The sequence below is a fragment of the Ranitomeya imitator genome, chromosome 5 (genome assembly GCF_032444005.1).
Source record: "Ranitomeya imitator isolate aRanImi1 chromosome 5, aRanImi1.pri, whole genome shotgun sequence".
NCBI lineage: Eukaryota > Metazoa > Chordata > Amphibia > Anura > Dendrobatidae > Ranitomeya > Ranitomeya imitator.
The window spans coordinates 47,192,051-47,208,005 of NC_091286.1; the positions used below are offsets into that span (position 1 = coordinate 47,192,051).

A 15,955-nucleotide genomic window follows, 5' to 3' on the forward strand; every position below is an offset into this window, starting at 1 on the left:
CTGTTATCTCAACTGTGTGCACCTTACAATGGGGAGAGCCTCCCAGCCGGCTGCAGTCAATGTCGCTGTCAGGTCAGAGGTTGTGCAGAGCCTGTTCTCTCCCTCCCTCATTAGTTTGGAGCTCCATGTAATTAGCAGGGGTTGGATAGGATTGGTGGACCCATCAGAAGAGGCTTAGGGTGACATCATACCTGATAACTTAAAATTGTGGGAAAAAAGCAAGAGCCACAACCAAACCTCCAGCGAGCGGACCACAAGCACGTGAGATAAGCCAGGGCAAGATGGAGGATGCGAGAATTAAAGTCCCCAAGAAGAAGTGCTCAGAATACCACGAAGTCTACACGGAGATCGCAGCCGTGACATCAACAGCCGGTGAGTGCACGTTATCTCCAGGTACCAAGGCGGCACCGGTAATTTATTATCTATCCATCTATTATCTATTTATTATCTATTATCTATATATCAGGATTGCCAACTTGATTTTCACTTTTTTGGACAGCTTATCTATCTATCAATTCATTTTCTATCATCTAACTATTATTTATCTATTATCTCATATCTATCATCTATCTATCCATCTATACATCTATCTATTTTCTGTCTCTATCTATCTAGATATTATTTATATATTTATTAACTATCTATCTATATCTATCTTTCCATCTGTCTGTCTATCTATTTATCTGTTATCTATCTATCATCTATCTATTATCTATCTATCATCTATCTATCATCTATCTATCTATCTGTCTATTATCTATCTATCATCTATCTATCTATCATCTATCTATCATCTATCTATCTATTATCTATCTATCTATCATCTATCTATTTATCTCATATCTATCTATCTATCTATCTATTATCTATCTATCTATCTATTATCTATCTATCTATTATCTATCTATCTATTATCTATCTATCTATTATCTATCTATTATCTATCTATCATGTCTATCTATTATCTATCTATCTATCATCTATCTATCATCTATCTATCATCTATCTATCTATTATCTATATATCTATCATCTATCTATTTATCTCATATCTATCTATCTATCTATCTATCTATTATCTATCTATCTATTATCTATCTATCTATTATCTATCTATCTATCTATCTATTATCTATCTATCTATTATCTATCTATCTATTTATCTATCTATCTATTATCTATTTATCTATCATCTATCTATTTATCTCATATCTATCTATCTATCTATTATCTATTATCTATCTATCTATTATCTATCTATTTATCTATCTATCTATCTATCATCTATCTATTTATCTCATATCTATCTATCTATTATCTATCTATCTATCTATCTATCTATTATCTATCTATCTATCTATTATCTATCTATCTATCTATTATCTATCTATCTATTATCTATCTATCTATTATCTATCTATCTATCTATTATCTATCTATCTATTATCTATCTATCTATCTATTATCTATCTATCTATCTATTATCTATCTATCTATCTATCTATTATCTATCTATCTATTATCTATCTATCTATCTATTATCTATCTATCTAATATCTATCTATCTATTATCTATCTATCTATCTATCTATTATCTATCTATCTATCTATCTATCTGTCTATCTATTATCTATCTATCTATCTATCTATCTATCTTCTATCTATCTATCTGTCGGGATTGCCAACTTGATTTTTACATTTTTCTGGACAGCTTATCAAAAAAATTACCGACAGTCAACATTGTTTTACTGACACATTAGAAAACCATAATTAATCATTGAGATTGTAAGTGATACATATCCACTGCCCATTATTTGCAAATGAAGACATCAGCTGCATTCATTGTCAATTGTAAAATGATGAGAACTAGTCATAATATCCTGTACAAGTGTTACTTTGTGCCGACTGTACAGAAAAGTCTGGATAGCTTGCAACCTATCTATCTATCTATCAGTATCTAATCTATACATCAATCTATCATTTATAAATCTATCTATACTGTCTATCTTATCTTTCTATTTATATTATCTATCATCTATGCACTATACTTATGTATCTATGATCTATCCATACTATTCGTGTATCATCTATCTACACTGTCTGTCTTATCTTTCTATGTATATTACCTTATTATTATCTAATCTCATTGATTTTTCTATATTATCCATCTGTGCCAATCTTACATATATCTAATATAGATTTACCGTAATTATCTATAATTGTCGGCCCGTTCCATCTTTCATTCTGCCTCAGACCTATCATGTATTCCTTCATTCTCTCATTTCTTCTTTTCCCTTCTCTCCTTTTCGGATTCTATATGAATCTGTGAGAAAGTCCCTTTATGAGCCTCCATATAAGAGTGAACTATGGTGTAAGCCTCATGGATCCCTTTAATACGCACCTGTCATACAGTGGTGTGCACGCGGCCTTACACTGACACACATGCTGATGCTCGGTTCTCTCTTCTTTCCAATGCTCCATTTTTCTAGAATTTACAATGAAATAAATGGGAATTAAAACGTTTTCCCTTCTGACCAGTGAACTTCTAGCATCACTATTTAACTCTCGTTATACCATTGTAATACGACTAACATAGATGTCCCCATAATCTGGGATTTCACATCCTGACTTGTATAAACTGTCTGTAATTGTTCACAAAATCCATTTTTTATGTATGGATTCTTGAAAGCGTAGCAGTCATCAGCTTTCATAATCCAGACTGCAGGCATTATTAAATAGATCCTGGAGCCTGAGGAGGCCGGAGTACTTTCTTTGAAAATCCATAAAGAGTGGCTGTATAATCCATTTTGAAAGTTTTTCTTCCTAATATTTAAATGAGCATTTTTATGATCTCCCCTGTAGCTCAACTCATAAAATGCTCATCTTTATATGGCGATTATATAATCTTTCTGATATACTGTAGATGTTCAAAATAAGTTCACGGGTCTCATCGGGTGTAAGAGATCTATTTAACAGCTTAAGGATGCAGACAATTTTAGTTTCTGTAATTTAATTTTTTTTTCTTTGTTCCAAGAGCCATACATTTTTCATTTTTCCTTTGCAATAGCCGTATTAGGGCCTGTTTTTTATTTTTACAGAACTAGTTGAAGCTTTAAAAACAAATAGTGAACAAAATACAATTCTGCCATTGATTGTTGGGTTTTGTTTTTATAGCGTTCCTTCTGTGATAAAATGACCTGGTAACATGAGTCTCCAGGTCACTGTGATTACAGTGATATTAAACTTGTAGAGTGTTTTTTTTTTTTTACTAATTTAGTAGTATAAAAAAATTCTGATCCAAAAATTGGTTTATCACCATTTTCAGAAACCTACAATTTTTGTATTTTTCTGTCACTGTAGATGCGAGAAGTCTTTTTTTTTTTTTTTGCGCGCTGACCTGATGTTTTTAATAGTTCCATTTTTTTATTGCATTTTTGTGGGGAAGAATAGTGACCAAAACAAAGGCAATTTTGGAGTTTCAGGTTTTTGTGTTTTTTTTTACAGCATTTATCATATGTTAAATATGTTTTTTTTTATTCTGGTAGAATAATAATTTTTTTTAGATTTACTTCATTCTATTTTTTATACATTTTTAAGAACCTATTTTAATTTTTCTTTGTTTTTTTTTTTATACTTCATGATGACTTAAAACTACAAAAATTTGATCACTTGTAATATATGCTAAAAAAAAGCACAGCCTGTGGCTAGTCATCACAGGTGTACCAAGATGGCAGCGGCCTGCTGAATGCTTCTGGCTGCCATGGCAGCCCTTAGTAATTCCATCAACATGCCTCACAGAGACTGACTGTGGCATCTAAATGGTTAAATAGCAGTGATTGGAACTATCACCGATGGTTGATGTTAATGGTAGGTGCTGGCTGTATAACACAGCTGTCATCTGCCCTGTATGGAGCGGGCTCAGCTCCTGAGCCTTCTTCATACACCTGCACCCCCTCCATGATGTATTATTACAGGGGATAGTAATGTATACTCCTTACACTGTGAAATCTGGGGACAGATTTTTCTTTAAATGATGCATAATCAATATGTATCATGTGGTTAAATAGCTAGGATTTATTTCTACAATTTGTCCTGTTCTGATGTTACACATTTTCTAAAAACACTGATGGTCCGGCTAATATTTAAGAATTTTTTTAATACAGGACTTAACTTCAAGGTAGGGATTTGTTGGTAACGTTTATAAAAAATATAATCCCTGCATACATTATTACATAGCTCTCTTGGACCAGATGAGGCTGGTGTAAATACGTTGAAAATCGGAATCAGAATGGTTGTAAAGTTTACGTGAGTATTTTACGAGCTCCAGCTAAATAGGGAGATGGATATATGAGCTAAGTGTATTCATTCCCTACCCACCGGACCAGACAGCTGCAGCTTGTACTGAGCAGTGTGAGCTATCTGCAACAGGGAGGCGGAGCACTGAGGAGATGTCAACATGGCCAGGTAGGTGGAGATTCAGCCGCAGAGAGGTGGAGTGCTTAGAAATTTGATAATCAGGCTAGGTGGATGAGTTTTAAGCTTTCAAAAGGATTATACAGCTATTCTGACATGGATTTTCAAAGTGAGTACACCAGTCTACAGGATCTATGTAGTTTGTGATTTGAAATTTGGTGACAGTTCCATTTTATTATTAAAAAAATGGTTATTTTTTTAACAGAATTGCTGCATGGAAAGGCTTCGAAAACATTGGCGTTGCGATCATATTTGGATTGAAATCTTTTAAGCTCCTCAAGCGCAAGACTAACTTGCAATTTTGGGAAAACCCGTTTAAATCGAATATTTTTTTTATTACAATCGAGCAAGTTTTATTCACTTTGATGTATTTGTAAACGACCACTAATCTGCTAATCAATGTGTGCACATTTGTACAGGGGTCAAGAAACGTATTCTATAAAATTGAAGGCGTCCTTTAAATATCTACCTGCGTATAACATGTTTTTTTTTTTTTTTTCAATTTTTTTATTTTTATTTTAGACATTGATAGTTCTTATAAGGGGTTTACAGATGTCTCCGGGGTAGATGGCAGTGCATTATTATCATCGAATAGACATGTTCCACCCCATTATCCAACCCCAACCCGACGTAGGCACCGCACAACGTTTAGCCAAGAACAGCTGGAACATTTGGAAGCGGCTTTTAGCAAGAACCACTATCCTGACATATACTGTCGAGAGGAACTGGCGAAGATCACCAAGCTGAACGAAGCAAGGATACAGGTGAACATTCAATCATTTACAATAATACTGTTAGGAAATGGAGTTTGTGCTGCACTTGCTTATTTTACCTCCTTTTGTCACCATCATCTCCCATGGAACTATTACCCTGTGTTTATTTAGTTATTTGTACCTTTTTGGTTCATTTTTCGCTAGTATCTAAAGAAACTGAATATCAGCCATAGGGAAAAATCATTAAGTCATAAAATGACACCATTTTAGACAAATAGTCCAGTGTGTCTGCCAAAATATAGTATGTGACACAGCATGCCATATTATTTTGTCATAGATATATACTTTGTGTACCTCTGCAAAAAAAATAACCATTGTCGAAAAATGGATAGTGTTAGAATTCTGCCTGCTGCTACCGATAGGGAAAACCTAAAAGAGTTTTACCATATATATGTAAGGGGTTATGTGTGCAGCATGCAATCACAGGAGGGATCTGTGCTGCTGTATGTAGTGATATGTGAAGCAATGTAAGATGGATTCCTGTGTACTATGAAGCAGCAGGAAGATGCAAGAAACAGCTGCCGAGGTAAAATCTGTTCCAGCTTCTCTTCAGGGATCCAAGAAGTATCGTTTCTCCTTGCGTAGAGTGACATGATAAGCATGTCGAGGTGAGGAGACTTAAAACCGCAATGTTCCTCTGGGAAATATGCAAATTGTCTCTTCAGAGAGGAAGAAGACTAGAACTCTAGTGCCACCTATTGGAAGTAGCAATCCTAACAGACAATGTCGACCCTTTAAAGGGAACCTGTCACCTGAATTTGGCGGGACCGGTTTTCGGTCATATGGGCGGAGTTTTCGGGTGTTTGATTCACCCTTTCCTTACCCGCTAGCTGCATGCTGGCTGCAATATTGGATTGAAGTTCATTCTCTGTCCTCCATAGTACATGCCTGCACAAAGCAATCTTGCCTTGGGCAGGCGTGTACTATGGAGGACAAAGAATGAACTTCAATCCAATATTGCAGCCAGCATGCAGCCAGCGGGTAAGGAAAGGGTGAATCAAACACCTGAAAACTCCGCCCATATTACCCAAAACCAGTCCCGCCAAATTCAGGTGACAGAGTCCCTTTAAGGAGCCTTAGGATAATAGCCAAACCAGAATCTCAATTTGTGTCTGCAAATTGAGATTCTGGTTTGGCTATTATCCTAAGTCATGTGACAAGGCTTGTTAAAGAGTCAACATTGACCTGTAGGATTGCTACTTCCAATAGTCAGCGTGTCTTCAGTGTGTTTGTGTGCAGGGGGAGGCTCAGATTGGCCCGTTCGCAAATTAGTTATTTACATTAATTTGCTCTTTTAGCAGCCGTGTCCTCCTCTCGCAGATGAATCCTTTAAAAGCACGTTTAACCTCCTCCATTCTCTGCAGTGTATAAGACACAGGGACATTGTATTACATGGCTGATATGTAATGATATATCATATAAAGTTCATGCCCCTTAATGTGGGGAGTGAGGAAAATGTTACCTTGAATAGTGTTTTGCTGGTACGCACATTGGGATGCATTGGTATCTGCCAGAGAAAATAATTTTGTGCTCACAATGGTTAACTGAAAGTAAAACCTGCATTACTATAAGGGGATGTGCACACAATATGTGTTGTAGACATTTCTGCATGAAAAAATTGTCTCTTGTCAGGAACAATGCAGCATTAAAAAAAATGTCCTTTTTTTAGCGTGCAATTTTCATGCGTCTTTTTTTTGCCCATTCATTAGAATGGGTAAAAAAAAATGCTGAAATAACTGATATTCTCCAGATTTACATCTGCTACAAATCTGCAAGGAAAAAAAATAAGCATGATTTTAAGATTTCTGAAATCTCATGTACTTTGCTAGGAAGTTAAAACGCAACATTTTGCACAACAAAAACATGCAAAAAATGCAAGAAAAAATACACGAAAAATGCAGGAAAACAAGATGTGTGAACCTACCCTAATACTGAGAAAAATCAAATTATTTGGTAATGAAATGTATTTAAAAAAAAAGGTCTTATTTCATCTAGTGTTAATTTTTTTTTCTGATTTTCTTAGGAGCGATAGGTTCACTTTAAAGGTGATGTCCACTACTTGGAAAATCCCTTCTAAATCTGAAGATTTCCCTTTCCACCTTATAAAATAATGACACTTATATTTGCCTCCGGTGTTGTTCCGTCGGTGTCGGCACTGGCACTCCTGGGGATCGCCTGACATTGTTACGTCATGGGAGCCCTGCTGAAAATCAGTGTCAGCTTTACTCTCCCTGCTTCTGGACGTATCACATACATACATAAGAAGTGAAAGCTGCTGCCATCTTACTTCCTCTGGATGTATGTGATACGTCCAAAGGCAGGGAGAGTAAGGGTATGTGCACACGCTGTGGATTCCATTGCGGAATTTTCCGCAGCGGATTTGATTAAATCTGCAGTGCAAAAAGTACTGCGGATTTATCGTGGTTTTTATGTGCGGTTTCCACTGCGGTTTTAGACTCCTGCGGATTTTTAATATGGAGCAGGTGCCAAACCGCTGCGCATTCCGCACAAAGAATTGACATGCTGCGGAAAATAAACCGTAGCGTTTCCGCGCGGCTTTTTCCGCAGCATGTGCACAGCGGTTTTTGTTTTCCATAGGTTAACATTGTACTGTACACTGCATGGAAAACTGCTGCGGATCTGCAGCGTCAAAAACGCTGCGGATCCGCAGCAAAAACCGCAACGTGTGCACATAGCCTAAAGCTGGCACTGATTGTCAGCAGGGATCGCATGACGTAACAATGTCACGCGATCCCCGGGAGTGCCAGTGACAACACTGATGGAACAACACCGGCGGCCAGTATAAGTGTTATTATTTTACTGGGGGGCAAACATACGGGTTGACAAGAAGTGGACAACCCCTTAAAGGGGGCAAACATACGGGTTGACAAGAAGTGGACAACCCCTTAAAGGACAGACATTTACTACAAGTCTAATTTAAGTGTAATTTCTGTATATTTCAGGTGTGGTTTCAAAACCGGAGAGCAAAACATCGCAAACATGAAAGGACCAATCAGAAATCTGTGACAGCAAGTGGCATGATTGCCTGCAGCGGTCTTATGCCTGGAGTATGCTCTATGTCGCCAGCGTCCCGGCAGTACCAATATCCTCATACACTAAACCACATTCCCAGATTTACATCAATGACCCCTACCGGTTATCAGCCTGCCTCATCTGTGGGCCAGTTCATGTGTTCCAGCACACACCCTCACATACCATCTGCCGCCCCTTCCTCCCGCCAGCATGACGACTGGTACAATTCCCTTAGGTCCATCAATTCCCCAAGCACTGGATTATCATCTTCCATGATAACCTTGGCACCCATGGCCGCATTAGATCCACCCTCTCACTGGAGCTAAAAGCTGATGGATTCATGACGAGAACTTGAGCAAATGCTTCATGAAATATACCGCAAAAGCCGAATGCTTCTTCTTAGAGTCTGATCTTCACTATTTTCGAGGCAAGGCTAACCGCTTTCATAGAAGTGGGGCGTTACCAGCGTTTATTTAGGCTGGAAATTTTTCATGGCATAGCCGAAACCATCAGCGATCAACAGCACTTTGTAGGACTTTATTGGTGGACGCTATGGTGAACCTCCGATTGCGCTGAAGTTTGAAGCACTGTTTTTCACAATAATTGCCATAAAACGTCCAAAAATGAAAATAGTACTCAATAATTGGTTATGTTTAAAGGGAAGCTATCATCAGAAAATGACCTATTGTTTAAATCAGATTTATCTGTTATTTTATTTTTGGAAGTATTTTTTTCATTATTATTATTTTACACCATTGTTGGACGGGTGCTGGGAAAAAAAAAATTCAGGGGTGAACAAACCCTTTAAATTAAGCCATGATTCAGCACAACCCCCATAAAGGGCTAATCAGGTCTCGTAAGACTTAATCAGGTAAAGAAAAATAATGTTCTTCCGTTCTACTAGACATTCATCACCATCAATACATTGATAAATACAAAACTTTTAGTTTAAAAAAAAAAGTTGCTGAAGATCACTTTCACGCAGCTGATAATTGTCACAATGTATCAGTGTAGGTAAGGGCAATGACTACAGAAGAGATATCAGTTGCGGTATAAAGACCCCGAAGCTGGAATTCCGCCGTGTACGACCAGAAGCCACACCCCCCATAACCACCAATGAGTGCAAGGGCACACTGCAAACTCATGTACTCATTCGCTGTTGCAGGAGGGCGTGTCTATGCTACCGCCTATGGCAGCGCAGCATGTGACTGTGGCCTAATGAGATCACACTGATTTCCTGTGCTGGGAAAAGCACCCAATGTATCCGTAACCCATAAACTCCCATGTTAAAAAACATTTAATAAAAGTAAAAAATACGTTTTTATTACTGGATATAACAGTGTAGTCTAGAAGAAGAATTTTGGGGGTATACGGACGTATGGTATAATGGCTCAATGGAGGTTAATGTTTAAAAAACGTTAATTGTTAATCTGTCTCCCTCGCCATAATATCTATTTTTTACAATTTATCTGATTTAATGCACAGAATAAATAGCTGCTGTACAAAAACGCTTGTTCTGATTGCCTGTACTAAATGATCAAAAACATGGTAAGTTTTTATATGGTGCGCTGTCTTACAGCTACAGTTTTGTTTCTTTTAATGCCCTATCCATAAATGTAATATAAAACACATTTCTCTCGTGCTCTGGAGGTGTATGACCTGTACTGCACTGTGCACATTATTGAAGACATTGTTATTACTGATGAGCGAACGTGCTCGGATTAGGTGTTATCTGAGCATGCTCAGGTGCTAACCGAGTGACTTCAGCGTGCTCAAAAAATATGTTCCAGTCCCCGCGGCTGCATGTCTCATGGCTGTTCGATAGCTGCAAAACATGCATGGGTTACCTGTTTGTTAGGCAATCCCTATGTGTTGCGTCTGTCGAACAGCCGCGAGACATGCAGCTGCGGGGACTGGAACATATTTTTCGAGCACGCCGAAGACACTCAATTAGCACCCGAGCATGCTCAGATAACACCTTATGCCAGCATGTTCACCCATCACTAATTATTATCTGTATGGTTGGCATATAGCAAATTTGGGGCCAGATTCAACATTTGCATTTGTAAGGTATTGTATTATTTATTAGCTAATTTATGGTTACGACCACTAACAATTACAGGAAAACATCAGTAAAAAAAAAAGACAACCCATAAACGACCAATCTGGAAACAACCCAAAAAAGGCGCTTCAGGACAGAAAATGCCTAACATGTCCTAAAGTTTCTTCCTCTTGGAAAAGCCAGTGGGTTTGTGCCCAAGTTTAAAAACATATTCTAAGAATAAAAATCCGACTACAGAGAAGACTGTTTGTAGTCAGGATCTACTGGTTAACCACAGGATCGTGTACAGTAGCAGAAAATACAACCAAGAGTAAATATGAGTGAAGGCCCTGTCACTTATATCGGTAATTGCCTTAATGAGCTTCCAAATCACTGGTCCGAGTAATCATGGCAGCTGAATAAGCATACGTTTGTCATGAGACTGCTTCTCTTATGGGGTCGGCAGCACATCACCCCGTGTAATGTGCTGCCATCAATATGCAAAATGTAGAGGGACCAAACGATCATATTAATGAATGTTTGACCCATACAGTTTACATTGATCTATGTATAAGGGCTTTCAAACAAGGGCTGATAGACTTGTTATTTTGTCGATCGGCCATTGTTCTGGGCATGAATCTACAGTTAGGTCCAGAAACACTTGGACAAAAGTTTTGGCATTTTAGCTGCTTACCAAAACATATTCAATATACAGTTTTATAATCAATCTGGGCTTATAGGGCAGAGGCCACCGCGTACCTTTTGTTGGGGGCCATGATCCAATCCATAGCTCTCTGGAATGTAGCTGGAGCGCTTTGTAACCCAAACGGCATGCTTGTGTAATGGAAGCACCCATCTGGCGTTTAAAAGGCAGTCTTCTCCTTGGCATCTTGAGACATTGGGTTTTGCCAATACCCTTTTGTGAGGTCAAGGGTAGTAATGTACCGAGCCAGCCCTATCCTTTCAATTAGTTAAATCAACCCGGGGCATTGGGTAAGCATCACACTTAGAAACTGCATTCAGCTTCCTATAGTCGTTGCAAAACCGCCATTCCCCATCTGGTTTCGGCATCAAGACTTTTGGACTGGACCAGTCACTTTTGGACTCTTCGATGACTCCTAGGCTCAGCATCCACTTTACCTCCTTCTAGATTACCTCTCGACAAGCTTCAGGAATCCAACATGGTTTCACATTGACCTGGGCATGAGGCTCTGTCAGAACCTCATATTCTATAACCTTCGTACACCTGGTAAGTTCTGAGAATAGGGTTCTGTTACGCTGCAGTAACTCCCGCCACTGCTGCTTCTGCGAGCGGGATAAGGTGTCTGCCACCTTGACATTCCCTGCACTGACCTTGGACTCGGCGAGCAGACAAGGGGTTTCCTCAGGTTCTCTGTCCTGCCAAGGTTTGATTAGATTCATGTGGTATACCTGGTAGAGCTTCCACTTCCTTGGTGGATTTTGCAGTTGACCTCCCCAACTTTCTCCACTACCTCATAGGGACCCTGCCACTTGGCCAGTCACTTGCATCCCATTTACTGTCATGGGGCATGCCTGCGGCTTCTCTCCCATTTGGGGAACAGCACTGCAGGCAGGATATGCAAAATACGAGCAGTGCCGTCCTATGCTGCAGTCCATTGGCTCGGTTTTCATGGGACAACAGGCGGCTGTGTGGCCAGGGGTATGACACTTCCAACAAATTACACTATGGGAAGGGACCTTGGCCATTAAAGGGAACCTGTCACCTGAATTTGGCGGGACTGGTTTTGGGTCATATGGGCGGAGTTTTCGGGTGTTTGATTCACCCTTTCCTTACCTGCTGGCTGCATGCTGGCTGCAATATTGGATTGAAGTTCATTCTCTGTCCTCCATAGTAAACGCCTGCGCAAAGCAATCTTGCCTTGCGCAGGCGTGTACTACGGAAGACAGAGAATGAACTTCAATCCAATATTGCAGCCAGCATGCAGCCAGAAGGTAAGGAAAGGGTGAATCAAACACCCGAAAACTCCGCCCATATGACCCAAAACCAGTCCCGCCAAATTCAGGTGACAGAGTCCCTTTAACTCTTGTGCTCTCGGACGCCCCAATATGTGGCTCTAGCTCCCCTCTTTTGGGTGTCAGTCCCACTTTGGGAACCCCAGTATGGGGATGCTACAACCCCTTGCTTCCCCAAGGACCTCTCAACCACCTGGCACCTCTTCACCAGGCTCACTAGGTCATCGGCATTATGGGGATCTCCCTGGGCAACCCAGGATTGAACCGGCCTTGGCTGGGAGTGTATTAACCTGTCCATGACAACCTTCTCCACCATCTGTGCTGGGAAGGAGGATTCAGGTTGCAACCATTTTGGACCAGGTGTAGGAGATCGCACATTTGGGACTGGGGAGGCTTGTCACTGTGATACGCCCACTCATGTACCCGTTGCGCCCTGACAGTAAGAGTCACTCCTAAGAGTGCCAGGATCTCAGCCTTTAACTTGGCGTACTCTTCTTAGTCCTGCAACGCCTAGTCATAGTAAGCTTTCTGTGGTTGACCCGTTAGATATTGCGCCAGAACCTCAGCCCACTTGTCTGGAGGCAATTTCTTCCGCTTTGCCACCCTTTCAAACACCGCCAGGAACGCCTCACCCAGGGTCATCTTCTGTAATGCTCTTCTTACTGTCTTCCTCACCCGAGAGTCATCACCTCCATTCGGGTTTGAGGTCTCTCTGTTGTGGACTTCTCCCGCCAGGAGTTCCATCTGCCTCTGCTGCTGTTGAATTTGCTGCATCAGATTATTTGTCTCCTGCTGTATCTGCTGCTGCTGTCAGTACTGCTGCTCTTGGCGCTGCTACTGCTCACGGAACTGCTGTTCTTGGCACTGCTGCTGCTCTCTATGCTGCTGGTTTTGCTGCCATATCTGTTGCTGCGGGAGATTAGCCTGCATGAGTTGCGTCACCAATTCCTCCATGTGGTCAGATTTTGCTCCTGCAGCTGCATTCACCCAGGACATGCAATATCTGTGCGGCAGTCACACTTCCCCTTGGGATTTGTGCCCATGCTTCTAGCACCAATTGTAGAGATCTGTACTCAATCAGTTCTTGAGGGTAGGCAAAGGAGGCAGTTTTTCATGCAATAATCTAGGCAAGTTTATTTCACTTCATAAACCACTCCAGTAGGCAAAACAAAACAGAGCCTTTTCTGGCAAAAAAATTAAAACAAAACTAAAAACAAATAGCCCATGTAGTACTGCGGGTCTGCATGCTCATGTCAGTGTTTATGACAACACACACTGGAGGTCTCCACACCTCCAGCCACAGACACTGAGAGACTCGGCTTCCATTTTATCTGCCAAACCATGCCCCTGGGGTTAGGATATGTGAGTGGTCATTCCCACCCATCTCTTATGACAGCTTGCAAAACCCAGCCCTGGAATGGCCCCATAACAACTCTATAGGTGCTAGAGCATACATCCGAGCTCACATCACCGCAGCTAACAGCCACGATGACACATATCTCCCCTCCAGGATTTGTCCGGCAGCCATCTTACAAGTACATATTTGTATGCTTGATATTTTTATTTATCCCTGTACGTCTTCACTTGTTAGACTCGTGTGTGTATACTCATACACTATTACTCACCGCTTCCCTGGATGGTGGAGAACAGATATAAGGCTGACTCAGGAGGTCAGCATGGTACGTAGCCCCGGTGTCTTCACCATCAGAAGTAATCCAGGGAGCAGGGATAGCTAGGGCACTCCTAGCATTAGGTACAGGAAAGGGCCCCCTGATCCAGGTATTCTGACAACAGAGTTGTGACAGGTGAGCTTGGGAACTCGAAAAGGCCTGGATGTCCATGGAAGACAATAGTGGTGGATAATGGCGCCTTCCTTCTAACACACTCACCCCTCCAATCTATTCAAAGCTCTGCTGCCCGACTAATCCACTTATCCCCCCACTATTCCATGGCCTCTCCCCTCTGTCAATCCCTTCACTGGCTCCCCACTACCCAGAGACTCCAATTTAAAACCCTAACCATGACATACAAAGCCATCCACAACCTGTGTCCTCCATACATCTGTGACCTCGTCTCCCGGTACTTACCTACACGCAACCTCCAATCCTCACAAGATCTCCTTCTCTACTCCCCTCTAATCTCCTCTTCCCACAATCGCATACAAGATTTCTCCCGCGTATCCCCAGTACTCTGGAACTCTCTACCACAACACATCAGACTCTCGCCTACCATCGAAACCTTCAAAATGAACCTGAAGACCTACCTCTTCCGGCAAGCCTACAACCTGCAGTAACCACCAAACTATGATACTACTGAATCATCACCCATCCCTTGTAGATTGTGAGCCATTGTGGGCAGGGTCCTCTCTCCTCCTGTACCAGTCGTGATTTGTATTAAGATTACTGTACTTGTGCTTTATTATGTATACCCCTTTTCACATGTAAAGCGCCATGGAATAAATGGCGCTATAATAATAATAATGAAAGCAGAATCCTTTCCATGGTAAAGAAAACCCCATTCACAACATCCACGTAGGTGAAGAACATTGTTCAGGAAGGTGTTTCAGTATCTAAGTCTGCCATAAAGAGAAGACCTCATGAGAGGGTTCAGCGCAAGGTGTAAACCATTAATAAACCTTAAAAATAGTAAGGCCAGATTAGACTTTACCAAAAGACAAGCCAAGCCTCCACTCCTTAATTTCCCTGACTTCGACTCCCTCATACATGCTTCAAGACTGGGCATGTACATGAAGTGTAGAACAGATTCATCTCAACTAAAAGCCGAGATCCTTAGATCACGAGAGAACAGACATTTTACAGGACATTTCATAACTTTTCCAAATTTTTATGAAAAAATATTTAGCACATACTGCGATGAACTACTGTACCCAATTTATTATATATTTAGGAATCAAAGCCGCTTCATTTTATACAGAGTCCACCAAATGGACACCAACTTCGACTCTACAGCCCTACTTTGTACACGTGAAACTAACATCTACCCACACCAGAATGATGGGAAGAAGAAATTATGGAGAAGGTTTGGGATGGCTCATGATCCAAAGAGCACATCCTCTGTAAAACATGGTGGAGGCAATGTGATGGCGTGGGCATGCATGGCTTCCAATGGCCCTTGGGCACTAGTGTTTATTGATGATGTGACTGAAGACGGAAGCAGCCGGATGAATTCTGAAGTGTTCAGGGCGATACTTTATGCTCAGAATAAACAAACTGCATTTAAGGGTGCGGTTTAACATCTTTTTTTGTTTGTCCATGGTTTCCAGTCTTCAAGCAGTCATTGTCTGCAAAGGATTCTCTACAAAGTGTTAAAAATTAACATTTTATTTCTGGTAAAGTTATTTTGTCCAATTACTGCACTTTTTGAGCCTCTGGAATAAAGAGGTTTTGTAGAAAAATCGTTGCAATTCCCAAATATTTCACAGTATATTTTTATTCAGCCCCTTTAATTAAACCTGAAAGTCTAAACTTCAATTGCATCTCTGTTTCATTTTAAATAAAAAACATTGGCCTGCAGAGCTGAAATCCCAAAGATTCGGTCACTGTCCAAATATTTCTTGACCTAACTGTAAGAAGAACGTTAACTAAACAAATATGATTTTTAAGATATACGGTATTACCAAG

At 40.4% G+C, this 15,955-nt stretch overlaps 1 protein-coding gene across 1 annotated transcript; it reads left to right on the forward strand.

Annotated features, from left to right (window-relative positions):
• Positions 1-281: 281 nt before the first annotated feature.
• On the forward strand, positions 282-8,604 carry LOC138680521 (homeobox protein unc-42-like). The gene is made up of 3 exons (XM_069767892.1): positions 282-372; positions 4,995-5,236; positions 8,209-8,604. Exons 1-3 carry the CDS (start codon positions 282-284, stop codon positions 8,602-8,604), a joined length of 729 nt encoding a protein of 242 aa, XP_069623993.1.
• Positions 8,605-15,955: the final 7,351 nt, after the last annotated feature.